The 16,442-nt window shown below is 33.8% G+C and overlaps 1 protein-coding gene across 1 annotated transcript in view; it reads right to left on the reverse strand.

Moving 5' to 3' along the window:
- Nucleotides 1-15,990: 15,990 nt before the first annotated feature.
- The window catches only part of LOC128241347 (neurogenic locus notch homolog protein 4-like), a 33,107-nt gene continuing 32,655 nt past the window's right edge, over nt 15,991-16,442 (reverse strand). Inside the window, exon 24 of the mRNA XM_052958275.1 lies at nt 15,991-16,173. Within this exon, the coding sequence (XP_052814235.1) occupies nt 15,991-16,173 (183 nt within the window). The remainder of the gene's footprint in view (nt 16,174-16,442) is intronic.

Genomic DNA, 16,442 nt, shown 5'->3' on the forward strand with positions numbered 1-16,442 from the left:
CTGATAAATGAAAAGTACTTTATTCTGATAATCATAGATTATTCCTACCAAATTTCTAAAACAAAATTGAATAAGTAAATATAACACATTTTATAGATCATCAAAAATAGTGAGATTAGCTTAATCCTGTTATAAGGGACTTAAAAAGTTTCGAGAAATTGGGGCCAGAACAGAAACACAAAGTTATGGACACTCTAAAATACAAACATTTTGCCACCATTTCCATTGTTTGCAAGCCGACAAAATTAAGGAAGAAGAACAAAAGAACAAAAATCTTTAACACCGCCAATAAGAACAGGAGGAGATCAATTAATCTTTTCAAACATGGCTGTTTGTTTAGGACATATCCGTATTTTGAAACCGCCATCAGTTGTTTGCTAGTGATTGTTCTGGGCACACTATCTCCATCCCCATCAACACTCCCACTGTCCATCATTGCATTGTTGATGTCATCGTCTTGATCATTGGCAGTTTATTAACATTCTGTGGGATTGAATCTGTAATCTGGCAGGATAAGGATTATTTTGTCCATTTCTGTACTGCTATACATGTAAATAATCATACTTGTTTGCCATCTGATGAAGGAATGCAATATCAACAAACATTCTGCTTCTATTTTCGGTGTTTACAAGCCAACAAAATTAAGGTGGAAGAACAAATATTTTGCAACAGTCATCAGTTGTTTGCGAGGGATTGTTCTGGGCAGCCATTTTTACTGCTCTTGTTTATCAAATTTGCAATCAAAATAATATTTTAAATACTGTAATAGTAGTTTTTCCACATGTTTAGATTTTTTTCATTAGAAATGACTATTTTTGGACAACATAATCCAGCACACCCAAGCCGCCAAGTAACCATCAAATTTCAATTCTGGTATTAAACAGTCGCCAGAGAAAACAAACGGGTTGCTTAAAGCTGAATTCAAGCAGTGTGATAGAGACATGTTTGTGTTGGCAATTGTCCAGTGAAGATGAAATGAATCTGGCACATACTAACATTAAATAACCCAAATTAAACAATATACGAAAATCTGTCCATGAAAAACTAAGGAAAGCTATGGGTGAAGATACTGAATATGATTTGTGAACATGCAGGAGTTTCTGCCTTTCCCAAGATATTAACAGGGACCTTATTCACCCTAGCAAAAGGGATGGAAGGCCTAATGGATGTGTTGGTGAAAAACAAAAATCAAAGAAAACACATATCAAAGAAAAGCCCGACATACTGTGATCTAGGGATGGAGATGCGACGAAAGACTCATGCAATATGATCATTTTGTAACTTCTGTATGTATATTGTTTTGCTTGTCACTGTATAGATTATTTTTTTCATTGTTGACGGCATTTACATTATATTTAATATATCATACAATATCATAGTTATTTTATACATATATATATATATATATATATAAATGATTTTATAAAATATGTTCTTTGTTCATTCCATTTTTTTTTGCTCAAGTAAAAAGTAACTTCTAATTCAAATCAAATATTTGACCATACTAACTTATAAAGCCGAATTGTTGCAGGTATTGCAACACTGACTAATTGGCATCAAGTCAAATAAACTATAGACTAGAAACATTCAGCAGATTTTAATTACGAGTCAATGAACTCTGGAATTCAATAGTAGAAATCAATCCTGTATATGAAGCCCTAAAAAGATGGGAAAAAACCAACACTTGATGCAGGGCAGACACAGACACCGATTTGAACCACCAGACTGGCCTCTTAGACTAAGTCCCAACCAGGGCGCAAGCCCCTACATGTGGAAAACATAGCCACAAGCATTACTATACATACAGCAGGTTGTGACAGGTTGGGGATGCATTGACAGGACATACAGCAGGAAGTTTTCATTTTACACTATATATTTGTTTTTGATTGTATTTTTGGTTGAATATAGATATATGATGGTGCAATTTGTTTACATTATAGGCAGTGCATCTAGAATAATGCAGGACTATATAGTACTTATCAAATAGTAGACAAATATCCTGAATACATCCATATTATATACACAACGGCAACACAAGGCCAATTGACAAACAAAGAAAGGAAAAAGAATGAAATATTTCTGGGCTTTGGCTTTGCAAATTTGTTATATTAAAACTTATATTCTATTTGAATGTTTTGCTTATCTTTGATAAAGACATAATGCAATAAATTCTTATTCTACCTAGAGCCAAAAGAGTGATGGCATTATCATCATACAAAAGGCACTCTGAAATGAAGATTCTTCAGGATGACTTGTACTAAGTATAGTTAGTTTAAAACTTATTATTTTACAATGTTTATGGATCAAGTTATTACAAAATGATATTGATAATTCTTGTTGGCATCGTGTTACGCCAGAGTGTGGTCTTGTGTTGTGAGGAAAACCGGAGTACCTGGAGGAAACACACTTGTCTGGCATGGTGACCTCAAACAACTCAAGAAAACGAACCCGGGTAGCCTAGGTGAGAATAGGCAAACAACTGCACTGACCAGACAATCTAAATAAATTAGTATAGTTAAAACTCAAAACAGCGAAATGTGTAACAAAAAAACACATACAAGGATATAATGTTTGACAGGATCGAAATGCCTGAGTCATGAATTGCCATTTAACTATGAAGGTGATATTATTGTCTAAACATACGAAGCAAGTCACTCCACAAACCTTTGCCAGGAGGCTGACCATTCACTATCATAGAAATTATTAGGCTTAATTTAAAGAGCATTTAATCAAAATGTTGCATGTGTTATTCAACTTTACACTATTCTAACACTCACTATACCAAACCATCTGTAGTCTTAACACTTGACACTTCTCCTATCTGACACAATTGATAAGGTCAAAAAGGTTTACAAACGGCGCCTTTTTTGTAAACAAATTTGACCATATCAAAAAGCAAATAACAAAATGCGGCAAATGAAAGACTAAAAACCAGTTTGGGACACTTGCAAGACCAAACGTAGGAATAATGATTTTGAGCCAAGAATTTTATTTACAAATCTGAGAGCAGACAAATTTCTTTTGCTGGATGGTTTCCATGGTGAATTGACATTGAAACCTTAAATGAGAAATAGTTTTTAATCCTAATAAGGAATTGAAATTCAGGACTTTTGTTCGTAAGGAAATCTCATTATAACCTGAACTTTATCTGGGCCTCAACATTTACGTATAGTTAATCAAACAATTTGGTATTACATTTTAAAGTATGAACAATAATCATTAATATAATATAGATCATCTTCAATGGCAGTCAGTAATCTCAACATACATTGAAAATAAAGTTATGACAACTACTGCTGATTGTACCATTATTAATTTAGCCTAAAAAAAGAATGTCCGACATGTATTACTGTGTTAAATGTGTACAGTTGAACAAAATTTGTTGCTGATATGAATGCCTTCCATATGCAAGGATGGTAAGGATAGGACAGTATGTAACGTGATAAACGAAAGTTCCTATATTATCTTTCGTTCCTATATTATCGCCAGATCATCATTTCTTGATCCTGTATGTCGTCGCCATGGAAATAGGAGCCTCATAGGTCAGTGTATATCAGGCTGCAGCCTCCTCCACCTGTAGTGGTTAGGAACACAATAAAGTTATGCAGACTAAACAAAAAAGGTTAATGCTATGAACATACATTATACATGTTACTATACAACATAGATCCAGCATCTGCTTACACTTCAACAACGGCTGGCACAACAAGATCCCCTGGGTTCAGAGAAATTATTAAAATAAAGTAGTGAAAAATTATGTAAACAAGAGATGTTTGTCAAACATTATGTGATGTTTTTATGTTTTCAGGGCTATAGTACACAATACACAATTAATGAAAGGCATACCATTTTCTTATACTGGTCGGCACTGCTGTAGAACATATGTGCCCGGATCCTTAAACTGATAGGCAAAAAGCGTTGTTGACGTCCCAACTCGAGCTTGAGCTTCGGCCAGGGCGTGGAAACCACCATAGTCAAACTGTGAGTTGGTGTTGAATAGGTTATTCCTTAAAAGTAATTATTAATAATGAGCTTTTTGTTACTGTAGTTGAATTCTAAGAGTTGAAATGCAAAACACATTTATTTATTTTTTGTAAAAGGAATAAAATAAAGATGATTCTTAATTTAATAAAAATGCTTTTCTGATAAAGAGTCTAGACTTGGACTTAAGCCTGCTCAAAATCATACCCACAGGTCTTGAAATTTTGCTAGAGTAGAGAAACCAACAAAGTGGATTTGTTTTTTGCGTATACTTATTTATTTAAGCATAACAATGACCTTGTCCTTAACATATCTTTTGTTTGTGTCTATCCACTAAACTGTGAGTTGAAGTGCTTAAGTATGCTAATGGACTTGATGCCCAGTGTTTTGCTTGATAATAAAATTATATTCCATTTTCCATTTTTTGCATTGATGTAAGTATCAAAATATGAGAAATATTAAATGTCCTTAACACATTAGCGTCAAGAATTAAACTTCTTTAATTTAACAACGATGGTGAAACAAGCTATTGCATCTTTTTTTAATCACTCTCATTGGCACGATGTTGTGCGAGAGTGTGGTCTTGTGGGGTTAACCGGAGTACCCCAAGGAAACCAACTTGTCCGACTTGGTGACCACAAACCAGGTTGGGAATCGAACCCAGGTGGATTAGGTGAGAAGCAAGCGCACTAACCACTGCGCTAACTGGACACCCAAAGCTTCAAGAGTTTGTCCTGTTTTATAATTATTAAACTGAATGCCCAAAAATAGGGATTTGTTTTTAGTATCAAAATATGAAAGAAACTTTAAACAACAAAGTCAGTGAATTTAAGAAAGTGCAATGCTTTACCTGTCGTAGATTGGATAGTTATTATTATCAACCGCCCACATCATAAAGTCAGCATACTTCAAGCATACAATCGGGTTTGTGATTCCTGTGTAGTTTACGCCTGATAACATAGTTGTTGCCAATAAACGATGTCGACCACTGTAAGTGTAGGTACTGTCCTGTGTTGCATTTCCGATTATGTTTGTCTTGACATTACTGTCGATAAAGGCAACTAAGGCGTCAGGGTCAGGCTCATAAACTCCTGCAAAAAAGTTAAATTGGCAATGAATACTTGGACCTACAATATCATCCCAAGATGTCAACACTACATCATTTCCCAAGGATCATGAAGGGACACCACCAGTTGAAATCAAGTGTCCCTTCCTTAAATCAGTTGCCCCTCCAAAAACTTGTCTTGGCACCTTTCCGAAAATTTGTCTTTAGCATATGTTTTAGTATGGGGTTTTATTTGCCTGGTTTTGTTTTACACAGAATTCCACATGACATAAGGTGTAGATATATATATAAATATATAAAGCTGCTTACCCCTTTAATGTAAGTACTGTATTAAAACATGAATGAACCCAAAATGCTTAGAATCCCTGTTATGGATGAAATGCTATGAGTGCGAATCATAGTGAGTATGCAACAGAGTTTGTTTGCATGTTTTGACAATTTATGTTCAGCGTTATTTTACTAGGCTTCAGAGGTCAAAATCTAGTGTATGTAGATTGCTATTCCTCAAAAATATAAAGAATCAGTTACATAGTATATAAGCAATTTGCCTACCAATACCAACAATGCGTAAAACCTTACCCATGAAACCTTTGTCTGTACTGATCATGAAGTTCACAGAGTATTCTGAATTGTCCAAGTCGTCACCTTGGTCTGAGGTTAAGGCATTCTCAGAGTTAATGGTGGCTGTCATCGAGGATGATACATACTGGTTCTGTAAACATGATAAAACCCACATATACTAATGGCCAAAAGTCGTGTCCCGTATGGGTTTCATTTGTGCCTTGCAAATCCTCAATGCCAATTTTTATTGTACCGGCAGTTCTGGCTCAAATTCCAACATTCTTTTTTCATTGAATGCAAATTAATGTCCTCTTTTATGAGTGTGCGATATAAAACAAAACAGATATTGTAGTTTTTGTAGACCGGACAAGACTTTTGGATATTGTAGTTTTTATAGACCGGACAAGACTTTTGGCCATAAGTATATATACAAATTGTTACAAATTGTGATGTTAGTAAAAAAAATTAAGATTCTGTTAACATTTCACTATATTGAGTTTGCCGACTTACATCCATTAATATGGTTGTAGTTTTTCCGACATCTTTGGAATTTCTGGTAATAATTATGCCTATGAATGAATGAAAAGGCCGTTTCAAACTTGACTCAGCATTTAAAACTCAGTTTTATTTAATTTTAGAATTCAGCAGGGTTTTTTCCACCTTCTTTGCTAGGGGGCGAAATAAGGCTACTTCACAATTGGGAAAAATAGCATTTTTTCCCAATTTCCAAATTATTTTTTTCACATAACCCAGATATTTTCCCCAAAAAGGAAGATCTTACTTCAAAAATTTAATCTGTTTGAGCAAATTATTCTTTTTTATCTTTTAAGTTGACATAAGAAGAAAGCTGTATAATTTAAACGTTATTCAAGGACCAATTACTCCATAGAATTATATTGCTATCAATTCCCCATTTTGAGACGTTAACGCATTTAAATTTCCCAATTTGCAGAATTTCACACGTTTAAATTTCCCAAAATGAAAAGGCTAGGCCTCTTCACAATTTTTTGGTGAAAAAGCCCTGTTCAGTATTGTAATAAGCACAAAAAAGTACTGAATAGCGGGCCGACCATTCAAAACTCTGTTAAACCACGTTGTTAACATTACAGTTACTAACTTTTAAATATTATTATTTCATGATAGGCTCAAATATTTTTTAAATACTGCAGATCTTAAGATCTGTATCCATTAAACTTCCAAATCATCAAAGATTTGAAAGTTAACAACAATCACGTTTTAATAACATTGTTAACACTAAGTTCTGAACAATTGTTTCACAGATTCAAAAATATGTACATACCACAACATTTCCATCAGCGTCTGACACTTGTAGATGTGGCTCATCAGGGGCGTCTGCACATACCCATTCAAGATGGTGCCCGGAGGTCTTCCTACAAGCCACGTTACACATTGCTTGCAAGTCCATATCCCCTTTTGGGCATAGAATCCTAGGTACTTTTCTTCCCCACAGTACTGAAATTAGAAAAAACAACATCAAGTTTAATCTTAAAGGCAAGGTTTAAAGACTGGCAACACTTAAGTATAAACATCATCTGGCCGACACAAGGGTATGCTCTTCTGAAAAATATTAAATCATTATGATTTTTCTACTTACAGAACTGAAAAAAAAACAAAAAAACTTAAGCCTCAATTTAGTTCTGCATGGCAGCCATATCAATAAAGGATTTAAGTCATAACTATAATAATCTAAAATCTGTATAAACGTCACTTATGGAAAAACATTTTCTCATCTTTCTATTTATCTTGGATTAATTCACTCAAATATGAAGCAAAATAATGGCACTATAAGATCTATAGGGATACATGTTTGCAATTGTCAATGGGGAAGTGTATACGGATAAATTTCACTGTAGTGTTTTTGTATTGACTGGTCACCGGTCATACGAGTTCGTTATTTTAGAAACATGCTGTGGTAGTAAATACACATGTGAGAATATACGGGCATATTGTGAATAATAGTTTAAATTATGCATTTGATAACAAATATAAGTGCCTTAACACGACATTAATTGACTATTTTAAATTTAAGTGATATAAAATGAAACTACAAAGCTTAATTCACACAATTTTACTAACAAAAATAAGTTGCAATAACAAAATTAACACAATTTAAAAAAAACATTAATGAATAAAAGTAGGCCGAAAAATATCAGACCGAAATGATATCTCGGCCGAATCGACCCGACACCAATAATTTCATCGGTGATAATGCAAGGTACCAGTCTAAATAATTTGGGCATGAAAGGTTCCCATAAACTCTTTCTATAGACCAAGTTTGGTCAAGATATGTCAACCCTTACTAAAGTTATTCAGTTTCAAAGGTGAGTTTGACGCCGCCTGGCCCCCGCCCGAACAACGACGTTTGCCATTCTAATATAAACCAGGTTTCACTTTAATGTGAAAACCTGGTTAATAATAATAAAATGGGTATTGTACATAACCTCTGTGTATTGATCTTAATCTAATTGCCTGAATAACCTGCTGTGATGTTTTATTTTAGAAATGGACCCTAAATGGCCAGTGCCAACAAAAAAACTGGAAATTTGCCCATACTGTGACATCAGTGCAATTAGCAGGAGATGCACAGGAGAGAATTGTCATGCCAAACATTCCTTAAACTAAGACCTATAATCAAGTTCAGACTCAAAGAGAGTTTGTCAAATTGGAAAGTTTGATAAATATTCATGCTTCTCATGCTATGACCTGGGATGTTTACCAACTTGGACTCTTTTCAAGACCTGTTCCTTAACTAAATCGTTGGCAATTCATTGATGTATTTTAATTCTAGATATAGGTGTGCAAGAAATAAATGACATATTATGACAAGCCTGTGTTAAGACAGAACACCACAACATTGACCAAGAAATCATCACCTTAAAAATAGCTAAACAGAATAAACTGTCATACCTGGAAATCACTCCCGTTTCCTGAACACTGACAAGTTGGTTGTCCAGTCAGCGGTTGTTGCGCCTCTCCTCCACAATAGAAGCAACCAGTTTGACCAGTCAAATGGTTGAAATGGTTAATCGGGCAGTTTTGAGAGTCACTAAGGGCGGTCATACCTTCCTCATAATTGTATGTGGGACAACCAGTCTCATAGGCGGAGGCATCTGGGCAGTAGTAGCCTGTGCAGACATATTTTTCAAATTCAAGTCTGCATTTTATTAAAAGCAAGATACATGTAGAACACCATTATACATGATAGTGATTTTTTCTATTGTTAAACAAAGTGAAAAAGATTGTTATCAAGCAGCAGATGATGCTGATTTTCCTAAAGATTTTTTTTAATCTATGATCTATGTAAGAAATGAATATGAACTTTTTTTAATCTGTGTAAGAAATGAATAAAATTTTTAAATCTGTGTAAGAAATGAATATTAACTTTTTTTTAATCTGTGTTAGAAAAGAATATTTACGAGGGCTGAAATCGCAGTTATAAAATTGAAATGTAAACCCAGATGGAATTTATCATTTTTTAAACATGATTTTTACCTGGTGGGCAAAGATATGACTGTGTCCCATTTGGTCCAAAGATATATGCCAAATTGCTGTTGTTTGCAACGGGGTTATCGGACGTTGCCTTGTCAAGACAGACAACTCCTGTTCGACAAGGGAGACAACTGCTACCATCTGCCGCACTATAGTACCCTCCACAAAATGGTTCACATGTGTCATCAAATGTTACACGCAGGGCGCCAATTTTCTCCCTGTAGCCGGCAGGGCACATGACGGATTCAATGGCTCCTGAAAAGTGAAACGGCCATCAAAATAAGACTTCTGAATTAAAACGCTGAAATTCACAGTATAGTGCTTAACATCAGACATTACAAAACACACAGCTAAGTTTAAATCTTAACCAAGCCCATAAAGCATTTAACCAGAGGGCAGGGCTTGCAGCTAGACTCCTGTTAATTCTGACCTGTGACTCGTGAATTTGATTAATATTTATAACTTGTTAAAGTTAAGGTTTTTCATACCTCATTTGCTTGTGACGTAAGGCTTAATACATTACAATTCCACTTAAAAAATTGTAAAAATTCCTTTGTCTAATTTTTTTTCAACAATGGATATGCTCCACATCGACAATAGAATCATTGATATTATGCTTCATGCACCAAAATAAAAGCAAAAACTCTTACCGGCATCCGTGCAATTGCAAGTATCGAAATATTGTCCAGTACAGTAGCTACCAGGCGGACATTTTGTAGGCTGTGTGGCGTTTTTAGGGCAGAAGTTTGCAGGTGGACAAGAGATCTGAGTCTCAGAGTTGTTGCATTAGGAACCTGAAATTTAGCGCATACGTTCCAAAGGCCTTAAGAAAAATACATTTGGTTCAGGCAATCTGACACTACCTACAAAATATTTGCTGACCCTACCGTTTATAAAGGCATTTGGTAAAAAATATAAAATAATATATATACAATTTTTTTTTAAGTGAGTTTTAATATGTACCGTATTTCCCCGACTATAAAGCGATCTGTTTATAAGACGACCCGTAACTTTGCCCATGAAATATGGTGTTTTTGTCTAGACTCGTTTACAAGACGGGGTCAATTTTTAAAGCAAATCCAGCACTTAAATTTCATCAAGTCTGAGATAAAGTTCAAGCTAAACAGACAATTATCAACTTTTTTTTTGTACAGCCAAAAGTTTAAAACATTTAAAGCTTTATACGGATTACTTTTCACGACATTCTCCAATGATGACAATTTCGTTCTTAAATAAAGCCTTAAAAAAATAACCACCTTACCTGTTTCTGTAAAGATGTTACTCTAAATAAACCATTTTTGATTTGGCCTAAGGCCTTTTTTTATTTCATTCTATGTTTTATGAACACCGCCGCTCAAAAAAAACTCATTTCTGAAATAAAAACGAAATTGTGATTTCGGTTTTTTTATTCCACCGATGGAACTTTATCGCGGCAAATCATTAAAAGCAGAGGACATCGCAATAGTTGTAAAAATATTGGTGTAAACATTTCTGAAAAAGTTTAAGCCAATGAAAAACATTTATCGGATTTGCAGGCTGGTGCTAATAACCCGGTATCCGGTACCTGGTATCCCCTCATATCCGGAATCACTTTCTGATACCGGATTATGTTGATATCGGGGTTATTTTCAGATGATAAATCCAAGTATCCACGGTCCGATATTAATTGCTTTTTGACAACCAATGCATATTTTAAATAACACGGTATCAACATAATCCGGTATCATTAACGGTGATAATGGCTTTTCTCGATATCGATACCTGGTACCAGGTTTTAGCTCAGACCCGCATAATCCTTTGCAGCAGGGTGACTTCTGGTTTATTTCCGGGTTATAACGAAGTATAAAAACAGCGATAAATATGGCCTAATTATCGTTCCAGGTTTGTTATTATTTATTTATTTTTATTAGATTTGTCATTTTAATGAGATTATATTACATAATTGTGATATAATTCGAATGTCATGAGCTATAAATTGCTTGACTGTTTACCTGGACAGTTTAGTTCTGGTGGGTGGGGTAGATGGTTCAGAAAAGACTGCGGTTACTATTCTTAGGCCACTCCTTTTTTATTTTTTGGTTTACAAGAATTTTTGGAAAAAATGTCCACCGGGTGGTCGAAAAAAAAAAAAAAAAAAAGGAAAAAAACATACTCTTATAGGGTGAAAATCAGAAAACAACATAAAAACATTGAAAATTTATATCATTTACTTGACATTTTAAATTTTTAAACTGCTATTTATGCATGTTTTAAAGCTGCACTCTCACAGATATACCATTTTTACAATTTAATTTCTTTTTTTTTTGTCTTGGAAAGAGCATTTTTTTTTACGCAAATATCTGCAAACCAATGATAAAAGATTGCTGACAAAAGATCAAATCGCAGACTTTCATATTTCCGTTCAAAAATTAATGTTTTATAGCTTAAAACCGTTACTAACGTTTGAAGAAAAATGCATAAGACATCAATTTTTGAACTTAAATATAAAAATCCGCGATGGAAGTTTTTGTCAGCAATCTTATGTAACTGGATTCCATTGGTTTTAGCAAAAAATTGGCTCGTTCCAAGACAAAAAAATGAAAAATTTGTCAAAACGTTCAATCTGTGAGAGTGCAGCTTTAATACACTCAAAGTTTCAAAGTTTTAAATAAACACACAGTTTAAATCTTACATACTGTGCATATAAAACATCAATGAAATTGACTATAAAACATGTTTATGTGTATAAACTACACTTTTTATCAAAGATACATTGGATATCACTCAGCAAGACATTTGTTTAGCTTTAAGGGTATGCTAAAGCAAAAGTGAATGCAGAACAAAAACTGACCAATATTAATTTGAAAAAAGAGAAGGCGAATTTTACGCATTAGGGTACACGTACACAAAAATTGCATTGTATTAAAACAATACGTTACATTTTCTAAACATTATTTCAGTTATTTCAATATTGGTAAATGTCAATAAAGTGAAATAATTACCAATTTAGTAAATAAGAAAATAACATTTTATGAAGACATTTGAGTTCTAATATTGTGAAAACAATTCCTGAAAAACTAAAAACCAAACTAGACCTAGATTTGAGTTTTAATAACCTTTTCTATGCGGGGTCCTAGTTGTGTGTAACTCGATCCATGCTAAGTCCGGATACTTTCGGACCGGGATATTTACCATGGGATGTTCACCAAATCCATTTCAAATTCAAATCTTGCAGCAAATTACCACATCAGTACATAAAAATCACATCGCAAAATAATAAATCTAGCATGTGACTTAACTGTATGTACCAATAATAGTAACATAATTATGTATCGGATATTTTCATATTCTCCCAACTCCGCCATTTTGTGTATACATGCGTTCACAGGACATATATACTTCATGCTTCATTTTAAAGAGTATTTCTTGGTTACAACAACAAATCTCATTTATAGTGAAATATCAAGTTCATTACAAATTGAAATGGACTTATTTAAAATAGTTTTCCGTGTTGTTTTATCTAAAAGTTTTGCACACAACTCCTGGCATTAGTAAATGTCATTAACACATGTGTTCAACTCTTTCATTGTTTTTACTCTACTATTTTAAACCCAAACATGAATAAATATATAACCTAGAATAAACACAAGCTTTACATTGAATCAATGACAAGTATTTCCAAACCATTTTGTGATCTAAAATCCATAAACACTAGCGACCGAACTAGGTCACCGGTGTCAACTTAGAAATTTTACTTTCGATTTCATCACTCACATTTAGTGCACTGTTATTTGATATTTAACAATAAAATGTTATAAAATGTTTTTCTCACACATACTTAACAAATATTTGTGCCTACTAATTCGATGGCAGCCGCTGACACTTTTATTTTTATCTATAAACAACAATATTTTCATGACCTAAATTAGCGGGGAAAAACAACAATCACGTGACAGTTATTGTTTGTGTCTGCTGTTAAATTTGCCAATGTGTATTGCTATTGTTATTTTAACAACTCCTGCATATTTTAATTAATTATTTCATACAAAGAATGACTACTATCGTCAATTTCGCCATTGCCAACGGCGGTGCCATATCAGTTGACTGGTTCACGTATGCTATCACAATAAATTGGCGAATACGGCTACGGAACAACAAATCAGTCGAGATCTACTGCATTCGTACTCTTATCTGTTCGTTTTTCTATCGTTTCGCACCAAAATCAATACGGTCGGGAAAATAATTTTGAAAAAAAAAGTGAAATTCATTTTTTTTTTTTTGTACTTTTCGGAAAATTAGACCCGCCGGTTTTGTAAACCAATTTATATAAAAGTAGTGGCCTTATTGGAGTATTATTAACAAATAATTATCATCTATTCTATAACATTTGTTTTTAAAATTAACACAAATAATACATTAGGCTGTTTTACTATCTGTCAGTCATAATCTATAATGAAGAATCTGTATGTTACATTACCAGGCTCAGTATAACTATGTAATAGTCTTATGAATGAACATATATAAATCATCATCAATATAAATTATGATGTTTATACTGCTCTGTGTGTTTAATAAATATGTAATAAATTTTTTACTTAGACAATCAAAACACTTTAATAAAATTAAGTTAAATATAAGGTGGTTATAGAATAACGGCCCTGATCAATAATTACATACGAAGCTAAATACATACCAGCTTTGCATTGCTCGACAAGATCAGCTCCCTCTGGACAATACTGGCAGTCTTCACAAGGGTATCCCGCAAATGTCATATTCGTGTCAGGACAATACGATCCACCTGGACAAGGGAAGCATTCTAGCTCACTGGCGGCAGCAGTTACATCCCTTGAAATACACAACATAAAATGACCATGAAGTTTAAAGGTTCTCTCCCATGTTTTGGGAACAAACATGTGCATCTGAAAACACTTTTTATCATTAATTTATTGTACGACATCAAAATTGTGGAACAAAATACAGTTAAAGTATAAAACAGTTTTTTGATTTTAGTGGCGTGCCAACCCACACCAGTATAGTCAAGAAAAACAGAAAACCAACACCACAAGACTTTTAATTTTTTTTTATAGATATTTTGACTTCTTAACAATACATTGATAACACCATGTGAAAATGTCTATCAACCAATGAATCACACAACAACAAAGCTGAAATTAAGAGATCATTAGTGGTGTTAACACAAATGAAAATTTTGGTGTTTAAAGCGACATTTGGGCCAATAACAATATTGCTGAAGGGCTCCAGCTTTTGGAATCTAAGTTTAAAGACTCCTATTGACTTACAAAAAGTGCATTTTACAAAATCAAGAGCAAGTACCTTTAAGCTGAATGTATAAAACAGGTCAAGTTTTTGGTTTGGTTCATTAGTTATCCTTAGAGTTTATTGATTGGTCAATATTTATCCAATAATAACTACTAACCAATCAAATTGTTTTAGAGTAAACTTAGCCAAAAGATCAAAAGATGACCTGTGAACAACTTATCCAAGTTTCATACAAATGGCTACAGGAGGGTTACAAGCTTACACCATAATACCGTAAATGACTGGTTATAAGACGATAGGGGGTATTAGACGCAGGGAAAAAAATATGTGCTAAATCGGGGAAAAAAACTTTTAATTTATGTTTTGGGTTAAAAGACGCATAGAAAAAAAGTCAAATTGTCTGGCATTTTCGGCCACCATGTTTGTTGACAGTGACGAAAAAAAAAAAATTCGTGAAAATGGCGATGGTTATCTTTAAAACCATACAATGATAACACAAAGCAAAATAGGTTTCATTTTTATTCGTTTCATGTGATATAAAACATAACAGATTATTTAAAATAAATACATTCAACCAGCACATAAACAAATTGCACAAAGAAACACACAAATTGTCATTCACAAATCCTTAAATAGCTTTCCTCAAAGCCCTCAAATTCCTCGTCATCGTCGTCACTAAAAAGTACCTTTTATGACAATTTGTAAGATTCTTTCTGACAGTATATCGTAAACAAAATATGTCAAGAATGATAAGTTAAGTTTTGCAAAGACCTTATATTGTACGAGTTTGTTCTCAAAATGTCAACACCTACAGAAAAGAATAAAGAACGTGACAAAGTGCGAAAAAAACAAGACCATTATCGCAACAGTTTGTAGTATTGGTATGTTAACAGGTTAAAGGCAGTCGAGTTTTTCACACCTTATCGTACAACTGACAAAAAATATTTTGACAGTGCCCAACTTTGCTTTCTTATATGCAAGTTTAATTATTGTTCAATTCAATTTATTATTCAAAATTAAATTGAATAACTTTAATCGAAAAACATTTAATCCAAAAATATTTTTGTTAAAATTATAAACGTCTTACGATATACCGTATACCGATCTGTAACTTGCCGTTTTAACCCGTATATAATCGATCAATATGACGCGAGTAAGTTCCCTTTCTACATAAATGTAAACAAACTCTCAGCTTAAAAATCGACCTCAGAAAAAAACTTTGAAAAATTGTTACGGGGTATTATAAGCAGGCATTTTTTGCATTGAAATCTGAGGAAAAAAGGGCGTCTAATACCCAGTCATTTACGGTATTTGTGTCAGGACAATATGATTGGTCTGGACAACTAATCCAAAGGGAAGTAATCTATCCAGGTATTACTACAAGTCAATTTGCAATGAAAAAAGGAAGCACATGTACACATGCTAAATGGCAGAGTATTTAATCTTCCCTTGAATTATTCATGAGGTAAAATGAAAGCTTTAAAAGCTGGTATACAGCAGAGCTTAGCTCAATTTAATTAACGACAGCGATGTTTAAAAAAACACCAAATGTTAAGAAATTTAAAAATGTTATTTACATACAACACAAACCTGTATGTTCCAGTCGGACATGGCTAAGGATAGATGGAGGCGTTGACGCAGAAATATCCGAGGGGACATGGTTTGGTTGTGTAGTTAGCAATGCCTTCCTCATCACAGAAATAGCCAGCGGGGCAAAGGAGACAAGCACTGGAATCACTCATCCTGGTTTGGTCATTGTATGTGCCGTTGGGACACATTGCTGGGTCCATTGTGACCTGTGGAGGTAGTGAAAAGTAAACATTTAATGACTACAACGAAATAATGAACTTCTTCTCAATTCTTTGAAACGCCATTGCTGTCTCCACGACAACCATGAAATAATGAACTTCTCAATTTTTTGAAACGCCATTGCTGTCTGCACCACAACCATGAAATAATGAACTTCTTCTCAATTCTTTGAAATGCCACTGCTGACTGCACAACAACCATGAAATAATGAACTTCTTCTCAATTCTTTGAAATTCCACTGCTGACTGCACGACAA

The sequence above is a fragment of the Mya arenaria genome, chromosome 7 (assembly GCF_026914265.1).
Source record: "Mya arenaria isolate MELC-2E11 chromosome 7, ASM2691426v1".
NCBI lineage: Eukaryota > Metazoa > Mollusca > Bivalvia > Myida > Myidae > Mya > Mya arenaria.